The sequence below is a fragment of the Balaenoptera physalus genome (assembly GCF_965194825.1).
Source record: "Balaenoptera physalus genome assembly, chromosome: 8".
In the NCBI taxonomy this organism is placed as follows: domain Eukaryota; kingdom Metazoa; phylum Chordata; class Mammalia; order Artiodactyla; family Balaenopteridae; genus Balaenoptera; species Balaenoptera physalus.
The window spans coordinates 109309864-109328635 of record NC_138887.1 but is presented as its reverse complement, the minus strand read 5'-3'; the positions used below and the strand labels follow the sequence as shown (position 1 = coordinate 109328635).

The following is an 18772-nucleotide window of genomic DNA, read 5'->3' as shown; positions in this document are numbered from 1 at the left end:
CCTGCGGGCGTCCCCGGGGGCGGGACGCGCCGGGCCATCAGGGCGGCGGACCCGGTGTTCCGTGCGGGTCGCGGCGGCGCCGGCCGCTGGCCGGGCCCAGGCCTCCAGCGTCCCGCGCGTCCCCTCCCAGGAGGCGGATCCCGGGGGCGGGCCGGGCTCTGACCCCGCGCCGCGCAGCCCCCGTGCGCCCGCGCCCCGCGCCTGCAGCCGGCAGCCCCGCAGGCAGGAGCCCGGCCGGCCGGGAGGTGGTGCTCGCCTGCCCGCGCCCGGGCCCGCGCGTTGCCGGGCAGCGGCTTGGAGGCTCCGAAGGGGGCGGAGCGGCGAGGCCGGCGTGCGGCTGGCGGCCCCCGTCCGTCCGCGGTTCCGGCCCCCGGCCAGCCTCCGCCTCGCCGGCCTCCCTCCGCGCCGGTGCGCGGCGCCCCGTCCCAGCAGCCGCCGCCGCAGCGGCCGCCCCTCCCGGGCCTGAGAGCGCTGAACCGCGAGGCCGGGCCGGGGCGCCGACCGGGACAGCCGGAGGCGCGGCGCCGACGCCGAGGCGCGGCCATGGAGGGGAAGACCCGCGCCGGGGTCGCGCTGGTCCCGGGGCCGAGCGGCCGCGGGCCTTCCGCCCGCCGCGCCCGCCGCCGCCGCTCGGGGCTGCTCCTCCCCGGCCTCTGGCTGCTGCTGCTGGCCCGGCCGGCCTCGTGCGCCCCAGGTAAGCACCGCGGAGACCCTCCGGCGCGACCCTGCCTTCCTTCATTGCTGCTATTTTCAAAATCCGGCTTTCCCCGCCCATCCTCTTTTATTCTCCAGCGCTCCCTCGCTCTCCTTTCTTGAGATGCTTTTCCATTCTTGTTGGGCCCAGCAAATAAAGACACGCAGAAAATAATACGAAAAAGCAAGCGGGTTCTGGCTAGTCTTGCTGAAGGTCTGCAAAGCTATTCTGTTATCCAGGGAGCCTGTGGCGGGTCTGGTGGCTTCATCTCAGAATGTGCCTTTATTTTCCCTGCAAAACGCAGGCACTGGAATTGTATTTGTGCGTGGCTATATGAATGTGGTTACATCAAAATTTTGGAAATACTTTATTGTCGGGGCGAAGGGGTACATTCGGTGTGTTTGCTTGAAAACAGTATTGCATTACTCTGGGTGGCCCTGCGTCCCCCCAGATGCAGGCAGCTGGCGGTGTCCCCCAGTGCACCAGGACACAAAGAACATTCAAAGAGTATCTCTTGGAAAGCGCCCTGGCCATGGATCTTTCCAGGGAAATAGCTATTGCTGTTACTTCTGCAAAGGCATTAATACAACAGAGTGTGAAAATATTGTGATTCTTAAGTGTCAGGGCATGAAAGGAGTAAGGGCTGTTTTTATAATAGATGCAGTTTACTGACTGTTAGCTTGGAATTAGGAGGCATGATTTATGAAGAAGCATGTGGGCGGGTTTTGTTGTTGAGGAAATGATTTAATTCATATTGCTTCTCTGAAATGTTTATTTGTCCACCCCGAGCCTACACACAGGATGGTCTGGAAACCATCTCTGAGATGACATGCTGCAAGCCAGTGATTGCCCCAGCACACACACACACTTGACCACTTTGGGGGCAGGAAAGGTGGAGTGAGCAGTGCGCAGAGCTGGTGCACACTGAACAAAACCAGAAAACTGTGGAAGCAACTCCAAATCCTCCCTTCTCATGGGAGCAGTGCCAGAGGACTGGCAAGTGGCTTTGGAAGGAAATGGAACACATTTGAAGGTGTCCCTGGACCTCACTGTCGGAATTATAACCAGTGCCACATAGAGGATGGGACAAAAAAGCATAGGCAGGGACTTAAGGGATCATAGAATGGAACTGCTCCTCTGACTGAAGAGGAAACTGACAGAGAAGTGACTTGCTCAAGGTCACAGGCTAGTTGGTGAAGACTCATCTCTTTTCCATTCTCCTTACGGCTCTTAACCCGTGGACTTAGGCACACCTGAGACCTCCTCAGAGCTTTCCTGTAGCTGGGTAGAGCCCTGCTCAGGGAGTCACACCAGAGCTGGGGGGACAAAATGGGTCTCTTTCAGGCAGTACACAGAGAGTGCAAACAGCTTTGTCTGACCTAGCCCCTCAGCTCTCAGTCCTGCCTCTGAGTGTTCTAGCCTGTGTGTCCAGAGGAGCAGAGACCCAGGGCTTTCCATGAGAAGAGGTAATCATGAAGAGGGCTCTTGGTGTTAGTCAACAAAGCAAGCCCATCTGATACTCATGGATTCATCTGCTGGGGGACACGGCAAGCTAATTGTTCCCATTTACTGAGTGCTTGCTGTGTGCCAGGTGCTGCATTTTACTTACATGATCCAATCACACTCATTTTACAGGTGAGAAAACTAAGGCTTCAGGAGTTTAGGTTAGTTTGACTCCAGACTCTACGCATGTAACCTCTCTTCAGCTTCCCCATGTGAACATGGCCATCTGGATGTGCTGCAGATGTTGTGGATAATATAAGTAATTCTCTTGATAAATTTAGAATAAATGGAGCTGTTTGTATTGTCCCTCCATAACTTTCTCGTCGGGACAAGTCTGTTCCTGTTCCCCCTTAACCCCCAGTACAAATATTCAACTTGGTGACTTGAAATTATATTTCCGCTCTAGAGCTGACAGCACGGAAGCAGAGACTTTATCATTTCACGGGTTGGTGTATTGGGCTCCCCTGGTTGAGGCATGCAGAAAATAATAATAATAAAGCTGCTTCTAGGGTGGGTCATAGGATAGGAACTGAGAAGGGGAGGGACACAGCGCCTGTCCTCAAGGGTCCAGGTGGAGACCCAGAGCAGCGCATAAGCAGGTGCAGACCCCTGCACGGACTGTCCCCAGGCAGGAAAGGCAGTGAGTGAAAGGGCTCCTTAAGGAAGACCTCTTAAAGGTGGCCCCGATCCACTTGAAGGCTGAGAGGAGTGATATTGGTGGAGGGTGGCTTCCTGATGTAGGATAGCTGGGCATGGTGAGTGGCAGGTGATCCTGAAGAGATGCTGCATTTCAGTCCACGTCTTGTCTCTGTGCCACCAGGACCCTCTGGCTCCTCTTCCTGAGTGTTGTATTTTCACCATTGGAGTGGGGCTGGGGGAGGCTTTGCCGAACCTGCCGTGGTGGTTCTGTTTCTGAAGAGTAAGTGGTATTAGTCAGAAAGTGGCATGTCTTGCTCCTGCCTTGGGTCTCCTAGGTGAGGCTGTAGTCCGTTCTGTGGCTGCCTGCAAACTCTCGCCTCCTTCCGCAGGTTTGTCTTACCTTGTTAACTTTTGTTAAATGGAGTCCACCCTCCAGTTGGTCCCCTTATTTCAGTCTTTATTTAAATTTCTATGTTTTATTGATTTCTTGTCTATTTCTATTTCATTCAGCATTTTGATTGTGCCCTTTTTTGTTTGCTTGTTTAAACATTTATAAGTTTGGTCTTGTGGAAACAAATTGTAGTATTTTGGACTTGTTTTTGAATGGAGTCCTTTTAGGAGATCCTACATCCACAATATTAAAAGAAAGGATTGTGCCCATTTCTTCATCTTATTCAGGGATAAGTCTTTCTTAAAATAAGAGTTATGAAATTGATAACTTAGGAAATTATTGGAAGGTACAGAAAACAGGTATCTATAATCCCATAACCTATAGCTAACACTGTAAATAATTTTCTTTCCTTTGTTAACATTAAAAAAAAGAAAACTGAATTATATGTATTTACTTTTTTCACTCAATATTTAACTTAAGCATTTCCCTACTCATTAAATATTGTTCAAAAACAGTTTCCATCCTAATAATTTACTTAATTATTCTCTTATTATTTCCAGCTTTTTCTGCTGTTATAAATAATGCTATGATGAATAGCTATACTGTAGGTAAGGCTTTGTCTATATTTCTTTGTGTGTGGGCTCTGCTGGTGCCTAATACGTGTCTCAGTAGGTGGTTGTTGAATGAATCAACTTTTTATGTAAGGCTGTAATGCTGAAATTAACCCAAGCAGTTTATGCAGTTCACTGTTTCACTTCATCGTAACCAGCATTGACTATTATTTTTAAAACTCTTGTTGCTTTAATTTTTTATTACTTTTGAGTTGAATTTTTTAATATAAATTTATTTATTTATTATTTTTGGCTGTGTTGGGTCTTTGTTGCTGCACGCGGACTTTCTCTAGTTGTGGCGAGCAGGGGCTTCCCTTTGTTGCCGTGCGCGGGCTTTTCATTGTGGTGGCTTCTCTTGTGGAGCACGGGCTTTCTGGGCTTTCGGTGCACGGGCTTCAGTAGCTGTGGCAGGTGGGCTCAACTAGTTGTGGCTCACGGGCTCTAGAGCGCAGGCTCAGTAGTTGTGGCGCATGGGCTTAGGTGCTCCGTGGCATGTGGTATCTTCCTGGAACAGGGCTTGAACCCGTGTCCCCTGCATTGCCAGGCAGATTTTTTAACCACTGCGCCACTAAGGAAGCCCTTTGAGTTGAATATTTTTTGTGTATTTTGTATTTGTATTCTGCGAATTTTCTGTTTTTGCTTATTTACCTGTGGTATATATATATATATACACACACATCTATATTTAAAATTTTTCTTTATATATTAAAGATAGCAACCTTTTTTTCTCCTTTTTGTTGTGTTCTCCCCCTCCAAATGGATTTTCTTTTAAATTTTATATAATCTTGAAATTTGATTATTTTGATTAGCAAAATCTGCCATTTTGTTTTTCTTTTTATTCATTGCATTTATGCTTCATGGCATGTTAAATTTTTATCTTAATGCACTATTTTATTATTAGCTTTTTGAGGTGAATATTGTTATACTTTTTGAGTGGTTTAGTATCCTATAAACAAAGGCTTAGATAAATGTTTCGAAGGTGTGATCCCTCGAGCCTCTTGGGGACGTGTGGGTGCTTGTTAAGAATTTAGATTTCTGCGGCTCACCCTTGACCTACATTAGAATCTTCCTTTTTAACAAGTTCACAGCTGATTTTTAGGCACTTTCACCTTGGAACCAATGATCCAGATACCATAAACCCCTAATTGAAAGTTAATGGCATTTTGAGGATATACCACTTAATATCTTGCAATTGTCTTTTAACTGTTAGAACAATTGATTTAAAATCGTGACATTGAAACTGTTTTTGGTTATAACTTGCTTGCTTGGTTGTCTTTGGGTTGAGAATCAAAGGGCATAGAGGACGTCATTTTAAATCCTCACCTCCTGGCCCCTTGGGAACAGCTGCTGCAGTCTTTGTCAGGAAATGCCTCATTTAATCCTGAAAACAGAACCCAGCCAGGGGTTGTGAAAAGTCACCGGGGACCTGGGAGCCACAGGTTTTCTCTCAGTGCCTTGGGTGCTAGAAGCAGCTAATTACTGTAATTATAATTACACTAGGTTGATTCTCCCAGATAGGAAGATGCTGTTCTCACTGATATAATTTGTTTCCAAGTTGTGACCACCCACCTTTCATCTGCAGCTCACTGTGACATGATTTCTCTCTCATGTGCTTAGGCAGCATGATTTGTTGGAAAGCACATTGAACTGTGAGTTAACAAACCTGAACGTGCGCTTCTCAGCCAATGACTTGCTGTGTGACTGTGGATAGGTTACCGTGTCCTGGGTTATTTCATCAGTGTAATAAGGGGTCGCTGAGATGATCTCCAAGTTCCCTTTAGCTCTTATATTTCAGGTCCACAGGTTGGATACCTTGGAATGCACTTGTTATAGCAACTGTCCTGCTTCTACTGAATGTTTGTGAGTGTCACTGTCTCACTGTCCTGTAGATGTTCTAGCCCAGTGACCTACTGAAGGCCATTGTGTTCAATTCTTTTTTTAAAACAATCCTCCTCCACTCTTCCCTCCTGCATCCCCACCCCCAGGACACCCACCGTGTCCATTTTCTCCTGATCCCTTGCATCCTAGATCCCCACTCCAGCCCCACCTCACAAACCTAGTACCGAGAGCACAGGCTGTGGAGTCAGACTCGGAGGCTCATGAGAACCACGGGAGCCCCTACAGGTGATTAAGCAAGAAGGAAGTGACGTGAACAGATTTGCCACCTGTAACTTCATAGTGGCGTGGGCTTGATGGAAATTTTGAAAACATGTATAGACTTGGTCATGTTTATAGGCTTCAAGGAAGAATCAGTAAAGGTACAGTGGTTGAAAATTTGAGAAAGAGTAGAAGTGACTGAAGGATAATTCCCCCAAAGTGAAGAAGTTGCTGTGGGCAGACTGGCTCACCATAGGGAGCGGGGGAGAAATAATAATGGGGGAAGGAATCGGAGGGGACCGGGGGAAGGTTGGGAGTGAAGCCTAAGGTGATGGGAGAAATCTGTAGTGTTGCCAGCGCACCTGTGGTGCCGTTTGTCCTGTAGCATCTGACTGGCCGTGTGTGGCCAGGGAAGGTGGGCGGTTGGCTTGAGTCAGGGTTGGGAATCTTGGGCAGGCGCGATGAAGGGCCAAGGGGAGTGGAGGGATCTGTGGTGGGGCTGCCGCGGGGTGGGGTCTGGGCTGGATGGGGAAGGAGGGGAAGCAGTGGATAGAGCAGTGGGAGAAGGGCTGAGAAAGGGGGTCCAGGTGAGATCGCAGAGCCAGGGGTGGTAGCAGTGAGGTGGCGGAGGGCTGGAAACTGGAGACCAGTTTCAGCCAGGGCTGGGATTGAGGTTTCGGGAGTGGATCGACTCTGGTGTTGGTCTTGGTTAAGGATTTCGGGTCGAGGTGGCTGCGGGAGGCCGTTGTTGGAGTGGACCGTGAATGCAGGCTTCGGGGGAATAACCTGTGGCTGCCGAATTTGGCGGGAGTGAGGTGAGAGGACCGCAGGCTGGGCGCGGAGTCCTCAGTGAATGCAGGGAAGTGACCGCCGTGATGGGGAGGAAGCGGCTCTTTCGTCTGCCCACCCCTCTCTCCATCACCACTGCCGCCGCCCCCATTCGAGCTCCCACCATCTTTTCTTTTTTTTTTTTTTTTAATTTTTAGTTTCAAATCCTAGTTTTTCCAGGTTTTTTTTAAAATTTTTATTTATTTATTTATTTTTGGCGTGTTGGGTCTTCGTTTCTGTGCGAGGGCTTTCTCCAGTTGCGGCGAGCGGCGGCCACTCTTCATCGCGGTGCGCGGGCCTCTCACCATCGTGGCCTCTCTCGTTGCGGAGCACAGGCTCCAGACGCGCAGGCTCAGTAGTTGTGGCTCACGGGCCTAGTTGCTCCGCAGCATGTGGGATCTTCCCAGACCAGGGCTCGAACCCGTGTCCCCTGCATTGGCAGGCAGATTCTCAACCACTGCGCCACCAGGGAAGCCCTGGAGGGATTCACTTTGGGGCGGAGGAGAGCAGAAGGAGAAACGGCGCTAGACCTGGGGGCAGAGATGGGCTGAGGGGCTGGTGACTGACCCCCCGTTCGTGGGGCTGGTGGACGAGGCCCTCTTCTGAGAAGAAGGCAGGTGTGAGAGGGGCTCGGGAGCTTGAGGAAACACCACTGGTCTCCGGAGGAGATCGAGAGGAGGTGAGTGCACGAATCGCCGGGTGGCGCACGGCCCGGCTGCAGTTGGGAGGCCTGTCTCGGCAGCAGGCTGGGCAGGCGCGCTCTGCTTGCCTTTCCTGCGGCCCTGGTGGCCCAGAGCCTCGGCGGAACGTGAGGGTGTGACAGCCGTCCTGGGCGGTGGGTGGCACGTCTCGGCGGGAGGTCAGGGCTCGGGGGCCTCCTGCTCCTGGTGACGGGCAGGCGTTCGCGGCCCTGTGGAGCCATTGGGAAACTCTCCCGGCTCCTTTCTTTGTTCTCGTGTTGGGACCTGGGGAAGGAACCCCTCATCACCGTGGTTTTGGGTGCTGGGATTAACTTTGGAGCCAGACAGCTTGAAGGGCTGCTGTAAACGCTGGGGAAATCCTGCTGGGGAGCCTTCGAAGGGGAAAGACACACGCACAGACACACACACACACAATCTTCCACAGCCAGCTTCTAGGGGAACTTGCACACACACACACACACACACACACACACACACACACACAATCTTCCACAGCCAGCTTCTAGGGGAACTTGCACGCACACACACACACAATCTTCCACAGCCAGCTTCTAGGGGAACTTGCACACACACACACACACACACACACACACACACACTCTTCCACAGCCAGCTTCTAGGGGAACTTGCACACACACACACACACACACACACACACACTCTTCCACAGCCAGCTTCTAGGGGAACTTGCACACACACACACACACACACACACACACACACACACTCTTCCACAGCCAGCTTCTAGGGGAACTTGCACACACACACACACACACACACACACACACACTCTTCCACAGCCAGCTTCTAGGGGAACTTGCGCGCGCGCACACACACACACACACACACACACACACACACACTCTTCCACAGCCAGCTTCTAGGGGAACTTGCACACACACACACACATACACACACACACACACACACACTCTTCCACAGCCAGCTTCTAGGGGAACTTGCGCGCGCACACACACACACACACACACACACACACACACACACTCTTCCACAGCCAGCTTCTAGGGGAACTCGCACCGAGCCCAGGAGACAGGTGTGGACGGGGGGTGGGGGTGGGGAGGGGAGGTCGCTAGGCCTTTGCTTCTGCGCGTGCTGCGCGGAGCAGCGTCAGGAGCACCCGCGGGAGCGCGTAAGAAAGGCGCGCCCCCAGGTCCCGCCCCCAGGTCCCGCCCGGATCTACTGAATCTGCTTTTTCAGGGCCTGCGTTGCTGATTTGTCTGCACACTAAGGTTTGAAAAGCTCTGGCCTAGGCAGTGTCTCCTTGAGGTTGGGTGCATTGCCAAGACTTTTGGTGCTTGCCTGTTAGTGGGGAGTCTTTAGCTCGTAAAAATTCAGGTTTCAAGTTGGTTGGGAAAACTGAGGGAAGGGGCAGCCGCGGGTTTAGAACTGGGCTGGCGTCTGGTGGGACACGTCGCTCAGAGAACTGCTTCTGCTCCGTGTTTCCCCTCGGCCTGGGCGTGTTTGGAGGCCTTTCGTCCAGCCCTACATGGCCCTGCAGTGATCTTGGTGGTGACAGCTGAGGATTACAGAAGCACCTGGAGGCAGCTGAAGCAAACAGGTGTCAGAAGTGAGGTGAACGTGGAAGCAATTCAAGTGCCCATCAACAGACATGAACAAAATGTGGTCCGTCCATACAAGGGAGTTATTATTCCTTCTTACAAAAGAAGGAAGTTCTCACACAGGCTGCAACATGCATGAACCTTGACATTAATGCTAGGTGAAGTAAGACAGTCACAAAAAGACAAAAACTGTATGACTCCAGTTTTGTGGTGTCTAGAGTTGTCAGAATCACAGAGACGGAAAGTAGAGTGGTGCCTGCCAGGGGCTGAGGGGAGGAGGGAAGGGGGAGTTAGTGTTCAGTGGGAGCAGAGTTTCAGTTTTGCAAGATGAAAAGAGTTCTGGAGATTGGTGGCAAACAATGTAAATGGACTTAATGCCACTGAACACTTAAAAATGGTTAAGACAGTAAATTTTATGTTATGGGGGTTTTTATTTTATTTTTTAAAAACAGTTATTTATTTTTGGCTGCGTTGGGTCTTCGTTGCTGCGCGCGGGCTTTCTCTAGTTGCGGTGAGCGGGGGTTACTCTTCGTTCTGGTGCGCGGGCTTCTCATTGCCGTGACTTCTCTTGTTGCGGAGCATGGGCTCTAGGCGTGTGGGCTTCAGTAGTTGCGGCACGCGGGCTCAGTAGTTGTGGCTCGCGGGCTCCAGAGTGCGGGCTCAGTAGTTGTGGCGCATGGGCTTACTTGCTCCGCGGCATGTGGGATCTTCCCGGACCAGGGCTCAAACCCGTGTCCCCTGCATTGGCAGGCGGATTCCCAACCACTGCGCCACCAGGGAAGCCCCTTATGTGGGTTTTAAAAAACTACAGTTATTAAAAAACCAAAGTGAGGCAGAGTAGGAACTAGCTGGTCCGGTGTCGTCAGAGCTGGGAGCCACGGTGGCGTGGGGGCAGGGCAGGAACACAGGACAGGTGCTCGCGTGGGAACATGCCGGCTGAGGCAGCTGACGGGCTGGGTTGGAAAGACCTCTGCAGACCATCAGAGGCCAGATCTGATGGGGGCAGGTCGGCAGCTGGTGGCTAGGACAGCAGTCACATTTCCGGCACTTGGCTCTGTGGCACCATCAGGGATCTCCAGGCCTCTCAGCCTCAGGACCACTTCACCTCACATCACCTCATCCCTCATCCCTCACTTCTAACCTCACCTTTCACCTTACACTTTATCTCTCACCTCACCTTTCCCCTTATGCTTTATCTCTCACCTCACCTTGCCTCATCCCTCATACATCACTTCTTACCTCACCTCTCACCTCACCTCACCTCACCTGTATTGTTGAGAAAGCCATTTGATGGAGGATGAGATGGGGATGGGGCTGGGGAAGGGGACTCTAGGAAGGGGTTGGAGTTTTCATCCTGGGCCTGAATAGAGTCTTAAGAATTTATAAAACCGAATTCTTCTTCCTCGCCCTTGGAATTGGGCTTTTAAATATTTGGATGCATTTTCAGACTTAACAATAGTTTTATTTTTTTTCTGATTGTAAAAATGGTATGTGTTCATTCCACTTATGTGTACTTACTGTTCTCTCTGCCTAGAACATTCTTATCTCAGATATCATCTCCATGGTTTACTGCGCCCCTTCCTTCAGGTCTCTGCTCGAGTCTCACGTCATCAGAGAGGCCTTCTCTAACTCTCTTTTCAAGAAACAGCAGCCCCTCCATAATTCCTTGCACCTGACCCTGATTTGTCTCCACGGCGCTTATCACCATCTTACACGGGTCTGTTTATTCTCCGTCTCCCTCCACTAGACAGTCAGCTCCTCCAGGCCAGACTTGATCTGTTTGGTTCTGAGTTGTTTGTTTACCTGTGCAGCAAATCTTTCTGGAGCGCCTCCTCCGGGCCGACACTGTGCTGGGCCCTGGGGATGCATCAGTGAACAAAGGTAATTACATGATGTGTGACTAGGTGATAAATGCCGTGAAGAAATGGAGCAGTAAAGGGCTTGGGAGTGAGGGGCTGAAGTGTGAATCTGGGTGGTGAGGTAGGCCTCGTGGAGCGGGTGACTGTATTGGCTGCGGGGGCCTCTGTAACAAAGGGCCACAAACCCAGCGACTTAAACACCAGAAGTTTATTGCGGCACCGTTCTGGTTGCTAGACGTCCCAGTTCCAGGTCTGCAGGGCCGTGCTCCCTCTGAAGGGCAGGGGTGGGGAGGATCTGTCCTGGCCTCTCTGCTGGATTCTGGCAGGCCTTGGCTTGTGGCAACGAAACTCCAGTCTTCACGTGGGGTTCTCCCTGTGTGCATGTCGGTATTCAAATTTCCCCTTTTTATAAGGACAGTCATTGGATTAGAGGCCCACCCTACACCGGTATGACCTCATCTTAGCTACTTACATCTGCAGTGACCTTATTTCCAAATAAGGTCACATTCTGGGGTATTCGGGATTAGGACGTCAACCTATGAATTTGGTGGCGGGGACATGGTTCAAGCCATAACAGTGACATTTACTCTAAGATTTGAAGGAGGCCAGAGGGTGAGCCAGACAGGTCTTGGGGGGCGGTGTTCCCTGCAGATGAAGCAGCCAGCGCAAAGGTGGGAGTGTACCTGTGTGGGGGGATGGGAAGGAGGCCAGTGCGCCCAAAGTGGAGACATCGGGGTGGGGAGTGGGAGGAAGTGGGTGTGGGGTGGGAGTGTCATAGGTGTCACGGGACTGGTCATCACCCCAGGTAGGGTGGGAATTAGAATGAGAGGAGTGATGGGACGAGACTTAACACGTCAGATTTGTTGCACATTTAATGAATTCCGATGGTACAAAAGATGTGAGTTAGAAAGTGAAAATCACCCCAGATCCTTCCACTCCGAGATAACCACTATGACATTTGGTGTTTCTCCTTTCAGACTTTTTTTTCACACATATAAGCACACACACATACACGTGAAGGAACAGTGCCGTCTTCTACGTGTTGTTTGCTGACTCGCTTTTTGTCACTTCACAACTTTATCACAGAACCTTTCCCTTGTCAGGAAATATAGATCCACATCATGATTTTACTCAGCGTTGTGGATATTCTATACTTTATTTACCCGGTTCTCTATTGATGGGTAATTATATTGCTTTCAACTTTTGCTGTGATAAAAAACACTGCTGGGCTTCCCTGGTGGCGCGGTGGTTAAGAATCCGCCTGCCAATGCAGGGGACACGGGTTCGAGCCCTGGTCCGGGAAGATCCCACATGCTGCGGAGCAACTAAGCCCGTGCACCACAACTACTGAGCCTGCGCTGTAGAGACTGCGAGCCACAACTACTGAAGCCCGCGCACCTAGAGCCCGTGCTCCGCAATGAGAAGCCACCGCAATGAGAAGCCCACGCGCAGCAACGAAGACCCAGCGCAGCCAAAAATAAATAAATAAATAAAAAAAATTAAATTTAAAAAAAAAACAAACCAAAAAAACCCCACTGCTATGGGCATCTTTGTACATATATCTTGGCACACTTTTCCAATTATTTCCTTAGCATAAATTCCTGGAAATAGAACTATTGGACTAGGCAGTATTCATGTATTCCATCTTGGTATATATTGCCAAATTGCTCTCTAGAAAGATTGAAGCAGTCAACATTCTTTCTAGCGATGAATCTGAGTGCCAGTTTTGCTTCTACCTTTCCATAATATAGGCTGTTACCAATCTGTATTATCTTTGCCAAACTCATAGGTAAAAAATATCTACTTTAAAAAATATCTCTTTTGCATTTCCTTGCTTGTTAGTAGGCACTCAGGCCTTTGATTGAGGTCCCCTTTGCCTTCCTTTCTCTGGTTTCCCTTGAAGAAATCTCAGGGCTGACCTGGGAATAATAATACCCAACAATTACAGAGCGCTAGCCGTGTGCCAAACATTGTGCTAGGCGCAATGTATCACGTTTAATCCATACAGCAACTCCATGAGGTAGGCACTATTGTTATCCCCATTTTACAGATGAGGAAAATAGAGGTTAGAGAGGCTCACAGACTTGCTTAAGGTCACACAACTAGTGCGAGTCCTCCTCACCCTGGGAGTTTCCTTCGCTCTGGGTCCATGTTAGAGAATGACTCCATGATCTCTGCCCTTGAAATGCCCACTCACAGGCTTTGCTTGCTTGGTAGAGTGAGCTCTGTGGATCCAGAGCTGCAGTCAGAGCCACCTGTGGCCCCTCGCCAGCCCCCTGCCTGTGTCAGAAGTCCTGGCTGTGAAGGCACACCCAAGGCCGGGCACAAAGAAGAAGGTGCTCATCAAATATTGGTTAAGAGAAATGAAGGAAGCAGGCTTTTGAAAGTTAGGGTATTATGTGAAGGTGCCATTTTGTTTTACTTCAGCAGATTAAAAATTAAAAATTTCAAAAATAGAAAATTTCAGAAAGTTAAAATTCATATTATGAGCCCATATTCCATATCCTCCAGCACAGAGGGTAATCGTTTTCCTAATACCAAGTGACATTATCTTACCGCATTTCCTCTCTCTTATCATGTCCTGGATCATATCCTTGTGGTTTTGATACTATTTCTACTTTGTTTCAACTGTACTATTTTTCTGTAGCTTGTTTCTGACAGCAGAGTGTGTGGTTGTGATACATCCTCTTTATTAATAAACTGGTGTATACCACCGGTTTAAAAATCAATTTCTCATTAACTTTGAAATTTTGGTGGAAGGAAGTCGATACCTTAAAATAAATACATTGAATCCCAACCAGTGCACCAAGCTGTCCTACTTCCATTGTTTTATATGCCCCTTGAGCCTTTTTAGTTCTTCATAAAACACAGCGTCTTAACACCTTGAGTTCTTGCCTTGATCTGGTGTTAAAGTTTAACCTTCTAAATAATTTTCAGAAATCTTAGGCCTGAAACTGTTCTTTTTTTTTTTTTTTTTTTAAATCACAGTGTATATAGACTTTGACCATTGACATCCTTCAAGTTCCTCTTCTCCCTCTTCCAATTTAGGGTTCAGCTCCTCATGAGAACAAAACAACATATAATTGTAGAATATGTATTCTATCAGTTAGGATAAACTAGTTGTGCTGCAGAAACAACCCTCAAATCTCAGTGGCTTTCAGTTTGTGGCTTCTGGCTTCATCATGCTGATCTTTCCCTTTATCTCTTTCCTGCACCTTTTGAATCCGGTTCTTGAAATTTTGCTTTCTTGGATCCTATGTTTTCTTCCATATTTGTCTTGGGTTTCCAGTGCCAGAATGCATGTCTGCAGGTAGACCAGATGTATGGAGGTCCCATTCATTCACACATGCATGCATCATTCAGCTAACACTTTTTGAGCACACATACCACTTGCTGAGTGTGATGCTGGATGTGGGGATACTAAGATAAACGTGGCAGTCAGTCATGGCCCTGAAGGAACTCAGTCCAGTAGGAGAGATAGTCCTATACATAAATAACTATCCAGCAATATGCTAAGTGTTATAATAGAGGACTGCAGTGGTGATATAAAGAAGTCAGTAACTGGTAGTAAATGTAGGTTGGAAGAACTGTGTTTTAAGATGAGATGTACGATGGAGCATTCTTTTAGTGCTGAAGGAGACCATTGTTTCAGTTATCTTTTACTGCATAACAAATCACATCAAGGTTGAATGGCTTAAAACAATAATAGTATTTTATTTCTAGTGATTCTGTGGGTCAGGAATTTGGACAGGGCTCAGATGGGTGATTCCTATGCTCCATGTAGCCTGACCTGAGGTCACTGACTTGGCTGAGTGTGGTTGGTACTGGGACTGGGCTGGAAGGTCCACGAGGGTGTCCCTCACATGTCTAGTATCTTCGTGCTCTTCCACGTACCCTCCCTCTCTCTTCCCGTGTGAGTGTCTTGGGCTTTCTCGAAGAGAAGTGGTCTCAGGGTAGTAGGTTGTCATATTTGGCTTCCAAGAGGGACGAAGCAGAAGCTGCCGGTTCACTTAAGATCTGGGGCTTGAAAGTTCCCCTGCTGCATTCTCTTGGTCAGAGCAAGTCACAAGGCCAGCCCAGATTCAAGAGGCGGGAGGGAATAGGATCTACCCATTGGTGGATGGAATAGCATGTGCTTATGAATTGATGGTGATCATCTTTGGAGATTATCTACCACAAGCACAAATTGGTTGAAGATAATGGGGAAAAAGGTGCAATTACCAGGGCAAGTTCTCAGAAGAGACAGAAGTAAATGATAAAAGCAATAGGAATTATAATAGCTAACCAACATTTAATGTGCACTTACCATATGCCAGGCATTCTTCTAGCCACTCGACATGTATTAATTGCATTAACTTATTTAGTCCTGGCAACAACCCTATCAGCTACAATTATTAACTCCATTTTACAGATGAGGAAACTGATATACAAGGAGGTGGAGTAGCTCGCCTTAGGTCACACAGCTAGTAACTGGGAGAGGAGGGATTCAGACTCCGGAGCATTCTTGGACAGGAAGAATGGTGCCTCTTCCGCTGAGACAGATGGGACAGAGGGAGTGATGGGTGCAAGTGTGGGTGGGTGCAGGTGAGGGGTGGGGGGATGATGCCATTGAGGAACTTAATGTCTGGTCGCCTCATTTCTTTCTTTTTTTTTTTTTTAGTATTTATTTATTTTTTATTTATTTTTGGCTGTGTTGGGTCTTCGTTGCTGTGCGCGGACTTTCTGTAGTTGCGGTAAGCGGGGGCTACTCTTCGTTGCGGTGCGCGGGCTTCTCATTGCGGTGGCTTCTCTTGTTGCAGAGCACAGGCTCTAGGCGCGCGGGCTTCAGTAGTTGTGACACGTGGGCTCAGTAGTTGTGGCTCACGGGCTCTAGAGCGCAGGCTCAGTAGTTATGGTGCACGGGCTTAGTTGCTCCGCGGCATGTGGGATCTTCCTGGACCAGGGATTGAACCTGTATCCCCTGCATTGGCAGGCAGATTCTTATCCACTGCACCACCAGGGAAGCCCGCCTCATTTCTTTTTGACAGTAGGATGGTCATCACTTCAGTGCGATGGGGCAGGAGCAGGTTGAGCTTTGTGCAAAAAGTGGTTTATAACTGTAGGGTCAGTGGACCATGGTAGAAGGAGTAGAGCAGGAAGCTGTAAAGTGATTGTGAATGGTCGAGGGCCCACGGAGGCGAGGGTCATTTGTGTACAGCAGCAACCTCCCTCAGTCCTGTGGGGATTTCTGCAGCAGGGTTGTCAGGTAGAGAAGCTACATCTTGGGACTGGTTCCATAGTGGCTCTTTCAGCCCATAAGAGTATAATAGATCTATTTTTTTTTAAATTTTAACTTTATCTTGATGAATAGTTGATTTAATACATCTATTTTCTATCCAGCTGCTGCTATGATTGCTTCAGTCTTACAAGATTTCCCTGGTGGCTCTCAAAAAGCAACATTTCCATCAATGATTTGAAAAAAATCCCCTTCCATTGACCCTATAGATGTTTCTTGCCCTTTAACTGGGTGCCTATTTAAAGTACCCTTCAAGTGCCAAACTTCAAGTCTTGAGACAGCTTTTAGGACAACTTAGAATTGGATTTCAGCCACCTGCTGTGCCCCCAGAAGAGACTCTGCTCTTTTTGGTGGGCTGAGGGGTGTGGGCATTGGCTGTCACCCAGGTCATAGGGAGGGGGAGATGGCTTCGGCTCTTCAGGTCGTGCTGATGGCCTGCATGGGGCCCGTCTGGTTATGAAGGCACTGAGGGAGAGGCTGCATTGTGTGCCCATCCTTTCCCTTTAATTGCCCTTGTTGTATGGCGTCTGTAGTGCTCTTGCAGTTTCCCAGCACTCCGACCAATTATGTTCCTGGCGACTTTGACTGATTCATAGGAGTATATCTTCATAATAGTTTGATCGCTTTGGAAAGTCCGGAAGGCACCTCCACTTGTCTTCGTAGTTCTGCAGTGCCTTAGAAAGCATTTCTTGAGCAAAGCGCAGTCCATACGGAAGAAACAGCTCTACCTCCAGGAGGGCTCTAGGAAAACTCCCGTGACGTGCCTGCCACTGCTGCCTGGGCTGCAGCCTGAGTGTCTGGGAGGTTCAGCCTTCTGCTGGGATTGGAAACATTTTAGTGTGTATTTTCTGACACATCATCTGTACTATCTCCCATGCTACAGAGTTCCAGGGGTTAATTCTGTTTCTCCTGGACCCTGGTAGCCCCCCTCAATTGGTCAGCCTTTGAGCAATTGAGCCTGGGACATCACTCTAATTCCTGCTTTGATTCACCCTATCTTGGATTAACTTTTGAAGCTTCTGACCAGACTAGATTTTATCCATGTCAGGAAACTGGCAGTCTTTTCTATCTTTGTCCTCTAGTCCTGAGCACTGACCTGATACAACACAGCCATGATGTTTGGAGTTGAAAATTATTAGTCCTTGAGTGTTTAAAGACGGATCGTGTCTGGCTCAGAGACACAGTTCCCTACACAGTTGCTCTGTGATCATCATATACACTTTGACCCTGCAGTTTAGCTCTTTGGAATTTACTAACTTGTAACTCTGACAGTAACATTTACATAATTTTATAAAGAGATTTGTTAATGGATCATCTAATCAAGAAAAAAATGTTTCTAATTTAACATAAATTTAAATAAATCTTATTTTGTAACCAAACATTCAAGACATATTTCATGCTGAAATAATTGATAACCAATGTCAACGTTAAAAATGATCATAACAATGATTACATTTTCTGCATTTATAAAATCTGGGTTCTAATTGCAGGCTTTTTATGGGAAATAAATACAAAGACTCTCTGCCATGTGCAGTTTGGGCCCCGTGCAGTTTGGGCCCCTCGGCCACACACCTTCATTCCCTTTTCCTACGGTGGGGTCCCTGTTAGAGTCACGTGTATTCCACAGTGCCCAGCACTAGTAAATGAGTGAGTGAATGGATGGATCAATGGTACTTTTTCTAGTTGTTTATGGTCATGATTTCTGGTAGTCTTTTAGTTTTGATTGTTGGCTAATTGCCAAGAGGGAATACATTAATATACACCAGATTTTTATAATACTACTAAGGTTATTTGGTTAAAAAATTATGGGTTAGAACTTTTGGCCACAGTGCAAAAACAAATGTGTACTTCTCTAGTAGTGTAACTTATGTGCCTACCTGAACAGGAGCAGTTTCTGAGCTCTGCCACATTGTTTGGGTCATATTGGATTGTTGGTGAGTGATCCAGAAGTGTCTGCCGTCCACATTAGTTAAGGGTGACTAGGCAGAAGCCGGTCCTCTCTGGAGCTGGGAGAGGAAGAATAGCTGGTGGGAGAGTGAGGCAGCAAGAAACTGAACGGGGGAGGGAGAAACACAGTTTTAAAAATAATCCCGGGCAAAGCCGTTGTCATGGGAAGTGTGTGACAGGTTGTAAAATAGTTCCTGAATCACAGAACTTTACAGCTGGGAAGTTATGTAAATGTTCATGTGTGTGTCAATTTCTACTTCTGTGGCCCTGACAAGATGCCCCAGGGCCCACACCTTCAGGAACCAGGCTGTAGGAGTCGGAGACTGTTCCTTTAGGGCACAGCCAACAGGATGAATTTCAGCCTTTATTATAATTCTGTTCAAGATTCCAATTCTGGGGGGAGAGCCTGGGGCTTGGGTTAGGTGCCCATCCCTTGACCATGAGGGAATGGGCATCTTGGGTGACAATGGTACCTCGATCATGGTGGAGGGAGTGTTCCCCAAAGCAAGACTGGGGGAGTGGGTGCCACGCAGGCTGAAGCTGCAGATGCCCACTCCTGTGGCCTGCGTGTGCGTCACATGCCCACTCATGCTCGGCACATCTTTTCACCTGTATACACACATACTCACAGGGAAACATGCGCGTAC

General features: G+C 48.6%; 1 protein-coding gene across 2 annotated transcripts in view; it reads left to right on the top strand.

The window, feature by feature from the left end:
• The first annotated feature begins 314 nt into the window (after window positions 1-314).
• KIAA1549 overlaps window positions 315-18772 on the top strand; it is a 142849-nt gene continuing 124391 nt past the window's right edge. Inside the window, exon 1 of one of the 2 annotated variants that reach the window (XM_082472857.1) lies at window positions 315-694. In XM_082472857.1, coding sequence (XP_082328983.1) covers window positions 544-694 — 151 coding nt within the window. In that variant the 5' untranslated portion in view covers window positions 315-543. The remainder of the gene's footprint in view (window positions 695-18772) is intronic. The other variant, XM_082472856.1, reaches the window with a different exon arrangement.